This window comes from Buteo buteo, chromosome 6, assembly GCF_964188355.1.
Source record: "Buteo buteo chromosome 6, bButBut1.hap1.1, whole genome shotgun sequence".
Lineage (NCBI taxonomy): Eukaryota > Metazoa > Chordata > Aves > Accipitriformes > Accipitridae > Buteo > Buteo buteo.
This window is the reverse complement of record NC_134176.1, coordinates 20,512,513-20,525,697: the sequence shown is the minus strand read 5'-3', so window position 1 is coordinate 20,525,697 and position 13,185 is coordinate 20,512,513. Positions and strand designations below refer to the sequence as shown.

Sequence of the window (13,185 nt, the reverse complement as noted above, 5' to 3'; positions counted from 1 at the left end):
GGTTGCTCTGGAAGACAAAAATGCCCCCACTTCCATCTCCCTTTTCTTAGTTTTTATATCTGAGTTGATGTCATATGGTATGGAACATCTATTTGGTTAGTTTAGGTCAGCTGTCCTGGTTATGTCCCCTCCCAAGATCTTGCCCGGCCCCAGCCTGCCATTGAGGGGGGGGCAAAAATGTTGGAGAGACAGCCTTGATGCTGTGCCAGCACTGCTCAGCAGTAGCCAAAACACTGGTGTGTTATCAGCACTTTTCTAGGTACTGATGCAGAGCACAGCACTACGAGGACTGCTATGGGTAGAGTTAACTCCATCTCAGCCAGACCCAATACACTAAAATAAAAATAGGATATATATATATCCCATTTGAAATGAACAAATAGGATAGCTATGGCAACATCATGAAACACCTTTGTGATCAGCTAGGACTTCCCAGTTGCCACATTGGACAGGGTCACATGTCCACAAGTATAGTGTGGTAGAGACTCCCAGCTAGTGCTTGAATGAACTAAATCCAGAACAGAAGCTGAGGTAGCTATACTGCTTCCAGGTCACTGTCCTAGGACTCACACAGCACTGAATCAAACCAGGCAGACATATCAGCCTGCTACAAGTTTGCTTGGGAATTTCTAAAAGTGCACCATATTGTATCATGGGGACATACACATTTGCCTTTCATTGCAGCTTCATAGTCCAAAGGAAGATAGAGCTAAATACATCAGCCTCCAAAGCACAGAAATAAATCTCTCATCAGCATGTGGCACATTTAGTTGAATTGGTCTAAGTTCACTTTTGAGGTGCCCTTTGGTACATATTCTCTAGTTGCTTGTAGATCTCATGCAATCTATTGCCTGTCATAGAGAAATTCAGACCCCACTCTGGAACAGCAGCTAAAATAACTGCCTTTCAAAGTAAACCTCTCGTTCCCAAATGTTCCCAGTTGAGATTAATTTCCATAAAACCAACGCAAAGGAACCAAGCTTCTCTCTTTCTGCCTCTTACCATTTCCAGATCTTTGCCTTTTTCTCATTCTTTTCCAACCTCACTTTATGTTGCTGTTATCATGCCACTGCCAGATCTCCCCCTTCTCTCTCACTCTGATATTTGCTCCTCCTCCTAAACATTGCCACCGGCCTTTAGCCCTGGTTATTTCAGCAAACTTATTGCCAGGCTCAACAAGAAAGGCAAAGTGCTGCCTCTTACATCCTCTCTTGCTTTGACCTTGGTCAACACAGAATTCCCACCCATCAATACAAGGTTGTTTTGACTTTTCTTATTCTATTTCTTTAACCACTTCTCTTTTCCCTCTGACTTATGATCTATGAATTGTCCCTGTGATTTTTTTATTTCACCTTTTTCTATACAGTCCCTGTGTAAAGCAAGGTTAACCATTCTATTTTACCATTGCTGCACTTCTCATCTGTTCATATCTATGATTTTTCTCCTGATCTTCTCTATAACATCCTATTCTCTTGTGCTTTTAGCACTGAGTTTTAAATACATCCATTTAACACCTCTTCTATACCTAGCTTTCATGATACACTTTTCTCCTCATTCACCTCTTCCCTCTGTTGGCTCATTTATCACATTTTTTCTTTTCTTCCTCTTCCATTTTGCACTTTTCCTCACTCATTTTTTGCCTCTATTTCCAACTGACTTCATTGTCACAAATGTTCCTCTACCACATTTTTTTCCTTGGGCTAGTTTCAGCTAATCTGCTCCCCAGTTCTTAAGTTATTCATCACATTGCCCCACAAAAGGGAAAGGAGTGGGAGAAGAGGTGCATGGGCAAGAACAGAGGCCAAGTATATCGAAAGAGATCAGTACAGGACAGCCTTTTTTAACAGTAGAGCTGCTACATGGCAGGCTGAGCTGATTGTGAAATTACAGCATGAGTAAGCTCCAGACTGGACTGGTTGTATTTCATGTAGGCAGAAAGCCAGGGTTCCTCAGCACCTGTCCATACCTCAAGAAACAGGGATATAGAGAAAGGAAGTGTTTAGGACCAAACCCTTTGAAAGGGCTTCTGTACCAGTTGCTGTGCAGGTGGTGTGAAAGCAGAGATCATTTGTTTGTTTACCCAGAAGACCATAAATCAGCATAACAGACAGGTTGCCTGTTTAAATAGGCCATGACACACTGTCAGCTACCCTGGCATGTTACTTCTGCCAAGGAATGCTGCTTGCCTTCCCCTTGAGTGTGTGAATGTCAGCGAGCTAATTACAACACTTTAATCACATTTGAGTTTACACAGTTTAGCAAGTCTATTAGGGCCAAGCACTAACCCTGAACTGAAGGAGCCTCCTGTTGCCTTAGGGAGCTTTGAGCTTCTCAGGCTCCCTCCTTATCCAGAACAAATTCTTTTTTTCTTTAAAGCTTGACTGACATCATTCATTTATAAATATCCAACTATCCCAATGCTACCTCTTAATACACAGTATTTTGCATACAGCGATGGAGGACAGCAAGGGAGGGGTAAGAGGAGAGCAGCCCTGCAGTTAGCAGCACTTAAATATGCAATTTCAGGTCATGCAATGAGCAAAGGATGCCTTATACCACCACCACAAGTCCACCTATACAGAAGTATCCTGCTAGATGAAGACTGACACAAAACTCAAACAAGGGCACTATCACTGGCAAGACTCTCCCAGTTCACACAGACCATGAAATTTTACAACAGTTTCCCATCTGTGAAACTTCCGATAGGCTTTGCAGCATGACCTGAAGAGCTGCATCCTCAAGTTATCTTGGAGTAGGGAAAGAAACAATTTCCAGAGTGCTAACCACTCTGTTGGCAAACCTTCCATATTTAAGACATTTTAAACTAGTAGTATCAGGTATTTTTATAGTTGAGGTATCATCAAAAGTAATAGGTCATCAAAATACCCATAGGTGTTTCACACATAATCCTCTCCTGATCCCTTCTTCCTCCTCAAGAGGAGTTACATGCACAGTGCACAAGATTTTTTCAATATTTTTTATTAATTCAAAAAGCATTCTTATTTAATGAATAACTATTAATCTACACTTTTGAAATGCCACCCATTCAGAGAAGGCAATAACTTGGAATACTTCAAAGGGCTGAAATTGTCTTTCTTGCTGTTCAAGTAACGGATGTGCCCTAAATCCAATAGGCAGATAGGAGTGAGGGAAATGACAAAAATACCAAAGTAAATCCAAGTACTCAATATTAATTTTTTTTAAACATATATTTCTGATTACAATTTTCAGTTTGATTCCCTACCATTGTATAGATGTGCATTTTACTCTGAGTCCCTTCGGTATCAGCACACTACAGCTCCTCTGTAACCAAGCAGACATGGTCTGGTAAATCTGCATGGGACTGAAGGCAAATCCCACAGCAAAAGCCTAGCATATGTGGTGATACTGGGTGACTTAATCCTGTATTCCCAAAGTGAGTGCAATCCAGACTCCATCTCAATCTGGAACAGGCTTTGTCAATTCCACCTGTTGATATTCAGGCAGCAATATTTAAAGGCTATGAGGCATGTGCCCACCCTGGGCTGCTTAGTTGTTAACACACAGGACTCAAAGTCCAAAGAAAGGTATAGTGAACACTAACTTGTCTCACCAGGTGTCAAGAGTTCTCCCCCATGACATAAGATCGAAATAGTATCACTTCTCTATGGATAAAATCAATTATATTGTCCTTATACCAAAGAGAAACTACTCGCTGTCTTGGTCCCTGCCCCAGTGACACCATACAAGTGTCGGGCTCCAGCTCCCCGCAGCTCTGCCCTGCCCAGCCACAGGCTCTGACGAGCTGGGGCCTGACCCATGGGCTGATGTCCCAGCCCAGCCTCAGCCTGTCCCCATCCCCAGGGAGGTACCTGATAGTCTGGGCTGGGGGATGCCCCGGCTGCCCTGGCCGGCCATGCTCCCCGGCTGGCGGTGGTGGGGTCCACAGCTGCTGGCTCCCTGTCCCCTGGGGTGCAGGTGGCCCTCCCCGAGCCCGGATACTCACATATCTGATCCTCCTTGGTGCGTGAGTGAGTACACACCAGCCTTCACTAACGTATTAGGTTCCTTGGTCACTAATTAAGGCAATTGCATCAAGAAAAAGTCTAGAGTTAGGCCCATAGGCAACAAGATAGCTGGGAGCTAGTGCAGCTGATGAGGAGACAGGAACCAGACTGTTTCTGGTTCTCTGGGAAGAAGGGCTTTTATCTGGTTCACTTGTTCATGTTTCTTTAATTTCTCCAGTAAGATCCCAAGCATGAAGAAGACAAATCTTTTCCAAGGACAAGCATAATACCTTTCCTGAGTGCTGAGCTATTCAAAGGATGTACCCTATGTGTAACCAAGGATAGGAATTTGATAAGAAAGAAAATTCTTGTCATCTTTTTTCTAGTTCCATTAATTCCTCTCCACAGATCATGCTAATCCAATAATGATTATCTCCCTCTACAATTCTTTTCCAAGCAGATTCCTATCAAGCATACAAAAAGTTGTTTCAATTGCCTTTCATGCTCTGATCTTTCTCTATTACAATTATTAGGATGCTTCTCATTAGCAAGCAGCTTTTAAAGACTAATTCCTTAATAACTTTTCTCTATAATCCTTACCTCTCTACTTATTCTTACCACCACTCATACAGTGATTAAGGGATCCTCATCATAAATTCCCATTTATTCACTTTTCCACAACAGCATTTTTGAAGGACCAAGGCTAGCAATTTTTATTCAGGTATAATCAAAAGGTATAAGCTTTGAAAGCTCATCCCTTAAATATTTCTGCCTATCCCATTAAGGTCTTTAGGTGACAATCAGCCAGAGAGTGACCTACCTACGATTATAGTGATTTGATTGTTGTGCATGCACTGTGTCTGAGGACAGACCTACAGCATTCAACAAGGGACATGCACAGACAGCTAAGTCCAAAGGGCTTAGCTCCCTGCAAACTTCTTAGCTAAGTTCTGGAAGCAACATAGATAGCTACAGGACAGCTGCAGACTTCTGCAGCATCCTAGGCTCAGTCTGTCTCTTATACAACTGGAGTCTCTCTGGACCGAAGTTACAAACTAGGCTGCCTGCACCAATTTAGACAGGACCCAAGAGATCTGAAGATCAGGGGCAGAAGGGAAGTTGGGACATATAGAAGACAACCTCCAGAGGCACAGGCAGAAAGTTCAATAATCAGGTATTTACCATTGTTTTTCTTCACAGTTCAAATAGTCTTTTCCTGTCCTCAGCAACAAGCAAGTCTTCCCCATAGTTAACTCAAACCACTTATTTTTTCTGCTCATTCTAGAGCTTTCTTCTAGCACATGAAAGCCAACAAAGTTCTCTTCATTTTACAGGGAAACACCCTGAAAAGACAAGCTGGCTTATGACACTATTGAACCAGCTGAAAACTGAAACCATCTTTGCAGGATGTTCCCCTTTTTGCTTACCTTCAGGGCGAACGTAGTTCAGAACACTAATCAAAAATGCCTATCCAAAATATGAACTCTTACTAACATAATTAGCCAGTAAAGCCTGATTAGCTTATTTCCAGCTCTGCTTCCTTTTCAGCTTACAGTCTAACTCTAATGAGTTGCTGTAGTCATTAGTGGACATTGATAATATGACTTAGTTCCCAGGTGGGTGATTTTTTCTTTATACTATAATCACTCAGACTCCTAAATTAAACCCTGAAGGAAAAGGAATAAGAAAGCAGCCCACCAGTAACATAAGCAACTTCTAACAGTAGCAAGCCACTCTATCTTACGTCATTGTGCAGGGCTTATTATGAAAGCAGGGCTCATTACAAAAGTTTTTACTCATACAGAGTGCACAGGCAACACAGAAAGAGAATGTGAATACCCTTATTAGGTGCAAAGGAATTACTTTGCCAGAACACATTGATGTTCTTCCTGCCTGTGTCTCCTAATGATAGATAACATCTGGTCTATCTGAGAGGCATAACCTCCCCGTTATACACTCTAAGTCTGCATTATTACAAAGGCAAGATGACTTCTTTTTGACCCCAGCTACTAATAAGCTTATGCCATGACATACAAGAACAACAACAAAAAAGTTTTGTAATATGTTAGCAAGTGTAACTACTAATGTTATTCTTCTTTTCATCTGTATGTCCAGTCACTTGAGTCCTGCTGCCTTCTGTTATTTGTTCAGATGGGTACAATACAGCTAAATGTACTTGAAGCACCTGAATTTTCATTGTCTTTTAGCATATTCTAGATTTAATTTCTCTCTAACTCTGAAAAGTCAAAAGTGTTTAGATAGAGCACACGATTCTGTCATTTTCTTATTCTGGTATTCACCATTGTGACAAGTTGTAGATCACAGGAGGTATTAAATAATGAACTTGCTTCACTGCAACAAATGTCTTCAGAAGCGGAAATGAGCTTCAAAAATGTACTGTTAAGAACTTCCACTTCAGGTGACTTTGGACAATACAGACTGCACTGTGAAATACTTGCTATTGGTAAGAAAAAACTACCTGTCCTTGTGTTAGTATTAGGCAGACCTGAACCAAAACCCAAGAGGTAAATACAAATTTAAAATACGTTGAAACTTCCTAGGGATTTGCACTGCTTTCATCACTATATTAATTCCAAAGTCTATGAATGAACTTCACAGTCGGGACGCAGCAATTCACATTTGTGCTACCAGTGCTAATATTTGCAGTGGGTTATTGGAGATCAAGTTGGAAAGGATGTCTTATCCACACTGAATTACAACAGCTTCCTCATACAGTGCCATACATCTTCCTTATAGGTATTCCAAAGAATCCTTTGAAAGATCAAAATTTAGGTAAAGGGATAATTTTTTCTATCATTAGCCTTGTAAAGACCATGACGCTCCTTTCCTCTTCTCCCTTAAAAGATTGTTCCAGAGCCACTCCCACAGCAAAAGGATACAAGCTAGTTCTAAGGTCTCTCTTTTTGTATTTTTTCCATATTCTCCAAAGCACAGAGGTGAATCAACACAGTCATTCTGGAGAGTATGATCTGTGTTCATCTAAAGGCTTTCAGGTAGTCAAATAACATTAATTATAAATAGCTCCCTTAGCGGTAGCCTGGTGCTGACCACACACAGCACAGCAGCCAGAACCCATGGAGGTTGCCACATCAGTCTGAAATCACAGTTGTAAAGGCAGATGCAGCATTTGGTGCAATGCAGAAATGCACTGTGCCAGCCAGGGAGAAGTCACTTTTGAGATCATCAACATGAAGGCATGAAAGCACATTAACCCCCTGACATTATCTTCAAGCAGTGGTTCACTGTTCTTCTGTGCAAGTCAGTTACAATCACAGTTTACTGTATCAGCATACCCAACTACATCCCTGGAGCCAGTTTCACCTCCAGACATACAGAAGAATCCAAAAGAACTTGTTCTTTATTGACAAATCTGTTTCAATATTTCACATCACTTGGCCTTAAGACATTCACATGCTAAGCTGCTAAACCCATTTAATTTACCTTTGCAAAATGATTCCCAGTTACCCAGTGTAATGCCTGAGGACATACTGAAATCTCAGGAGATGATAAGATTTGTTCAGAATATCTGCCTTCTAATGACACAGTATGCCTGTTTTTCATTTTAGTGTCACCACTTTTGAGGTGAAAGAAGGAAAAATGTTGTGTAAAATAAAGAATTAAAACTGGTACATAGCATAGGCTAGAGAATAGGGGCTATCTAGAAAACTTTGTACTGCAGTTGCTATGCAGGAGTCTACCATCCTGTTGAGGTGCTTTGCTTGTTGCACCTATTATGTGTTCTGCTTTCTGCTAGAAAAGAAAGCATTTTGCGTATCTTTTAATGGTGGCATTCCCATCAAGGGAATACAAACTTCTTGCTTTTAGTATTTTCTAAAAATCCTTTAAACAGCTAGCACACATTATACCTAAGCAGTTGAGGGAAATACAGATCTCTGCAACACTGCCATGAGAAACATATCTGAACCAATATCCCTGAACAGAATTCACACTACCAACCAAACATGTTCACCTGCCTTTTGCAGACAGATGAAGGATGTGATCCAAGCCAGCTCTGACCCAAAAGCTGTATAGTCACATCAGCACAATACCGCTTCTTGGTGAAGCAGGTTTGGCTTCTTAGCTACAGTACCAGGCTGCCCAAAGATACGGGTACACAGCCTCTGACTCAGAACTGACCCGTCTTCTGTGAACACAGAGCACAAGCAGGGAGAGCCCACATCTATCTGCAAAGAAACAGAAAGAATTTGTTTTGCTTAGGAGAGGCAGAAGAGCATTGCTGTCTACACCTGTGGGCAAGGGAGAAGAATCTATTAAGCAATGGGACGTTGTCTGTGGAAGACAAAGTACAAGGAATCTGAACAAGTTTAGGCTGAAAAGTGGGAGAATGCTTTTTTCATCATGGCAATAAGATAGTGGAACAGCTTCTTAAAAGAAATATGCAGCTTATAAATCTGATTCACTTATAGAAAGGGTTTTATAACACAGTTGGGTGGATGCACACAAGAATCCATGGGATAGCTCTTTGTTCTTTCAAACACCCTAAAATCACAACAGAACTCTGGTGCAACACCCAGAGGGAAACACATTGTGCTCCTGGAAGGTTCAGACACAAATTCAGGTCTGAAATATGAGGCTGAAGTTCAACTTTGGAATATATTCCTTAGGTATCTCACGTTTCTTATCTAATCTCTATTTTCTCCAGGCTAACTTATAGGTTTCTGCATGGGATCCTAGAAGATACTCTACTGAAGTCTTGTAAGATCCATAATACTTTCCTTGCCTAGAGTTTTAATCAATGAAATGTAACTCTATCCTTGATAGATCTTTCTTGCATGTTACTCCATTTTCCATTACATTTATCGCTACATACTTGATATTTATTTCCTTGAAAATTTATTCTAAAGCTTTGCATACTAGACCAGACTAAAAATTCAGTAGTTCTTAAATGCCAATTTTTTTCTATTTTTAATTGTTTACTTCATCATCATTCATTTACCTAAAATTCACAATAGTAAACCTGTAAATTAATATACCAGTAAGTTCAGAATTCTTGGCTGAATATTTATTTTAAAATTCCCACCTATCATTTTCTGTTTGCTCTCTTAGTTGCTGTGTTTAATTTTGGAGGAAGAATTAAGAACTTAATATAATTTGAAAATTACAGAGATGATGGGCAAATGTCTTGCAAATCTGTCACATCTCACAAAAATTTCTTCCAGATATTAAGTTCTGATTTTCTTTGCACACATTTTTGATTTTTTAGTGAATACATTTAACCTCTATTTACAATGTTTTGGAGACCTAGTTTCTGTTTCCTGGACTTGAAAATGACCACACTGCCCATGGCAAGAGCAAGGAAAAAACAATTTTGTTCCCCACCGACACAGCTGATCAACGAACCACCAAGCTGTTTATCCTAACTTCCAGGAAGTACTGTCTTCTTCATGGGGCCTACCTGAATCAGCGTCTCCAGCTCTAGCTGGGTTACACAAACATGCTCCCGAAGAAAATCAGCCTTCTCTAGTGCAATTGTGTTCTTCTGCCTGCTTTCGAAGGGCTGCTCCAGGGCGCGGAAGACAAGTCCTCCCGTCACCAGGTAAACTACCACCACAACAAAGATGGCCACCACTGTCTTCCACTTCATGACTGTCTGCAGGCCTTGAGAAGGGGTTTCCATGGTAGCAACGACTGTGGCTCGGGAGGAAATGGAGAGTCGTGGAGCTGGGTAATGCCCGTTAGTTTTGGGCTCAGGTTCACAAGCTGGCACTGGTGAGGGAACAGCCACTGAAACACAAAGTAAAAAAGTCTTATTCAAAATCAAACCCATAAGGGTATGACCTTGATGTTCATATACAACTTCCCTAAATACCATTTTCAAGACTCTCACATAAACCATGTTATTCACATACATGCGATTCTTCTCATCTGGAAGGCTCCATGTGTCCATCCATACACAAGCCACCCCAACGGTTTGCTTCACCCATTACCTCTAGAACCAGACAGGCCAGTTGCATATGCAAAAATTTCAGAAGGATGCAGAAAAACATTTATCCAATAAGAATATGAAAATTTTGACTAGTGTTTGGTGAGGGACCCTGGCAGTGATTTATGTCCTTAAATCATAACACTAACAGTATTAATAGTGCTAAGAAATTGAACTGTCAATGATCAGTGATCACTACCTGGCCTGGTATTGACAGAAACAGAAAATGCTTTGTAAACTACAATGCTGTTTGGCTCACCAACACAAGCAGGCCCATATTATTCACATGGATTCACAAAACCATCACTTCTGAAAATGTTCTTGAAGCCTGGAAGCTTTACAAATCTTAGCATAAATCATTCTTCAGCCAAAGCATACTAGATATCTGAGGTCAAAGTGACTCACATGCCAAGCACAACGATGGACCTCCCAGCTTGGGACTGAGACACTGTAGAGCCCGTGTGACCTTAGCAGTACATCAGAGCTAATAAGCCCTGACTTCCAGCCAGACTTATTAGCCCAACCACTGTTTCAAGCTACCAAGGCATCTGAATGAAAGCTGGCTCACCTCCAGGTAATTCAGGTGTCTCAGCACCACACTTCCCCACTCTCTGTTGCCAGCATTAGCAATGGCAGAATGAGGCCGGGTTCCTCAGCATCCACTGGTATAATGGTACCACATGCAGGCTTTAAAGATGCTGGATTCATTTTAAACCAAATCCCTGCTGTAATCTTACCACAGTACAGCTGTCACTGGCCTGTAATTTCTCTGAAACGGGATTGATTTATTTCATATCAGACCTAAATCAGATTGCAGTTAAAATACAGTCACTTTAGCTGCATTCTCTGAACTTATTCTCAAAGTGTCTTTGCTGTTGTGCTCAGAAATTAAAGCAGAAGGATTTACAACATCTGATCAGAGTGGCACCATAAACTTATTCTATACAATCTGAACATACAATGTGATTACACCTTGGGTTTGAAGTGGGCTACAACTCTTTCCCAATAGAAACCATTTTATGATACTGAATAATTTAAGAACTCAGCTGTTTACTACAGTCATGTTTTCCTAGAAGCAATACTTCTCTGAAGCATTGCATTAAGGATAGAGCTTCCAGCTTACTTGCTAACTGATAAACTACAGAAATCTACAGTTGCTTTACACTTACAGTTAATATTTCTTTTCACATGTGACTTGGAGGTTCCAGATACTAATTAGATTAGAAAGGATCCAAGATCAGAGGAATAGCCTCTGTGGTTGATCCCCTTTGTGTGTTATCTCTGTTTTGCAACACCTTGTGGCACAGCTGGTCAGTTTGACCATCAAAAGTTCGTTATGGTCCCCAACACTTATCAGCCAGGATGGAATGACATCAAACTTAAAAGGTAACTTCTCTTACCTCCAGATATATTTCATGTAAGTTCTAAGAACTTGTGACAATAGGGAGAAGAGTGACAGTATTAGAAAAAAGTCACATTTTTTGTAAAAGAGATCAATTATTTCATTCTCTACATGTCCTAAAAGGAAAGGATTATTGTAATAGATACAGTGAGTTTCAGCAGGAAATATCAGAAAAGTATTCAGAAGAAACGTAAAATAGAGAGGTTGTGTGTAGCTGTTTGTTATAATCTTCCTTCCTCTATAGGCAAATATCTTAAATCTGAATCACAACGTCTCTTTACTGAACTAAATAAATTTGAGTATTCCCAGAAGTGGCTCAGCTGATGTAAACCAGTGTAACATAACTTCCATGGATTCCATGGAATTCAATTAATTTACATTAGTTAGAGCCAATAACTATTGCGTATATTGTGAATCAACACAAAATCTGCAAGCCTGAGAGCTGATTTTGCACACTTGAGATTACTCAGCAAAATAGTCTCAGGATCTGAGGCTCACATGGTAAGAAGAGAGCAGAATTCATACGACAGAAACAGCATGCTACAATTTTTTGAAACAGATACCCACCTTACCGTGACTGGCATAGTCCAGTGTGGGCTGGTTGAGCCTGTCAGTGGTGAGAGATGCCTGACTTTGATATCCCACAAATGATAAGTAAAGAGGAAGGAAGTCAGGAGCTGGTAAAACAGCTTTTGTGAGTTTTCTTTCCCTCTCTGCTAGTATAAATGTTGTTTCGTATTCAAATTGTATTTCTGGCAAAGTGTTAATAACAGCTTTACAGTAAAATCATGGCCTGTTTAATTCCATCTTGGAAGGAAAATGTGTTGTACTGATTTAAGAACAAGATGGGAAGTTCAGGGTAGGGAACGTAAATGTTCTTATAAATATTGTGTCACTTAAACAGCTCAATGGATTACTGTGCTCGGCTTGCTTATCTCTAAAATAAAAGAACTCGTTCCCTAAGAAGAACTGCATTAAAGTCTTTAATTTTCTGCTATTAGTAATAGCTACCCCAAGTGTATGTCAAAATGTTGATCCTAAAGTATTTTATATTATATAAATTAATACACAAGAAGACTCTACTAAAGCAGCTAGTTGAGCAACTGATGTATAACAGAGATGGTCTTCTTACAAAGCTGATGCAGAAAACACAACTGCAGTCAATACCTCACAGATGTTTCAGGGTAGATTTTAAGCAGCAGTTAGATATTGGAAAACCAGTGTAGATACTCCATCTAGCAGCTATCTCACTCTTTACGACAAGAGAGTGGAGTTAGCGACTTCAGCACACAGTATGGTATCATAAGTCCCGACTTCTAACTGGAATTCTCCCTCCATGATCCTCTGCTCTCAGAAGAGTCCTACCATTCACCTTTAAACCATGGTTTCACTAAGTAGAATAAGATAAAATAGTGCTTACTTTTCTAACAAACACGAGTGTCCTGTAAGAATCCATGTCTGTACAATTTTTGAACAAACATATAAACGTAAAAGCTATATAAACTTCCAGAAGTTTAACAAGTAGAAGTTTTATGAAGATCAAAGGATGGACTACAGTGGCAATATAACAATGTGCAGAGGTATACATACAGTTTAAGAAAATGAAGGACTACATAAATTCTTGGATCTGTAGAGATAGTTTAGACTATAGTTTAGGACACAGAGGAAAAGAGAAGAGGATATGTTTACAATAAATGCAGAACAATCCCTGCTTTATTTATCCATGTTTCTTCAAGATAAGCTGCTGTCAGAACAGGCTTGTCCCAGAACAGAGTCTCATCCATGTGTGTTTGTTAAATCATATCAAAGAAGACTTAATCTGCCTCACTGAA

The 13,185-nt window shown here is 40.3% G+C and overlaps 1 protein-coding gene across 1 annotated transcript in view; it reads right to left on the bottom strand.

The window, feature by feature from the left end:
* Positions 1 to 13,185, bottom strand: part of KCNK10 (potassium two pore domain channel subfamily K member 10) — a 67,004-nt gene that overhangs the window by 31,438 nt on the left and 22,381 nt on the right. The window contains exon 2 of the mRNA XM_075031081.1: positions 9,424 to 9,752. Coding sequence (XP_074887182.1) covers positions 9,424 to 9,752 — 329 coding nt within the window. The remainder of the gene's footprint in view (positions 1 to 9,423; positions 9,753 to 13,185) is intronic.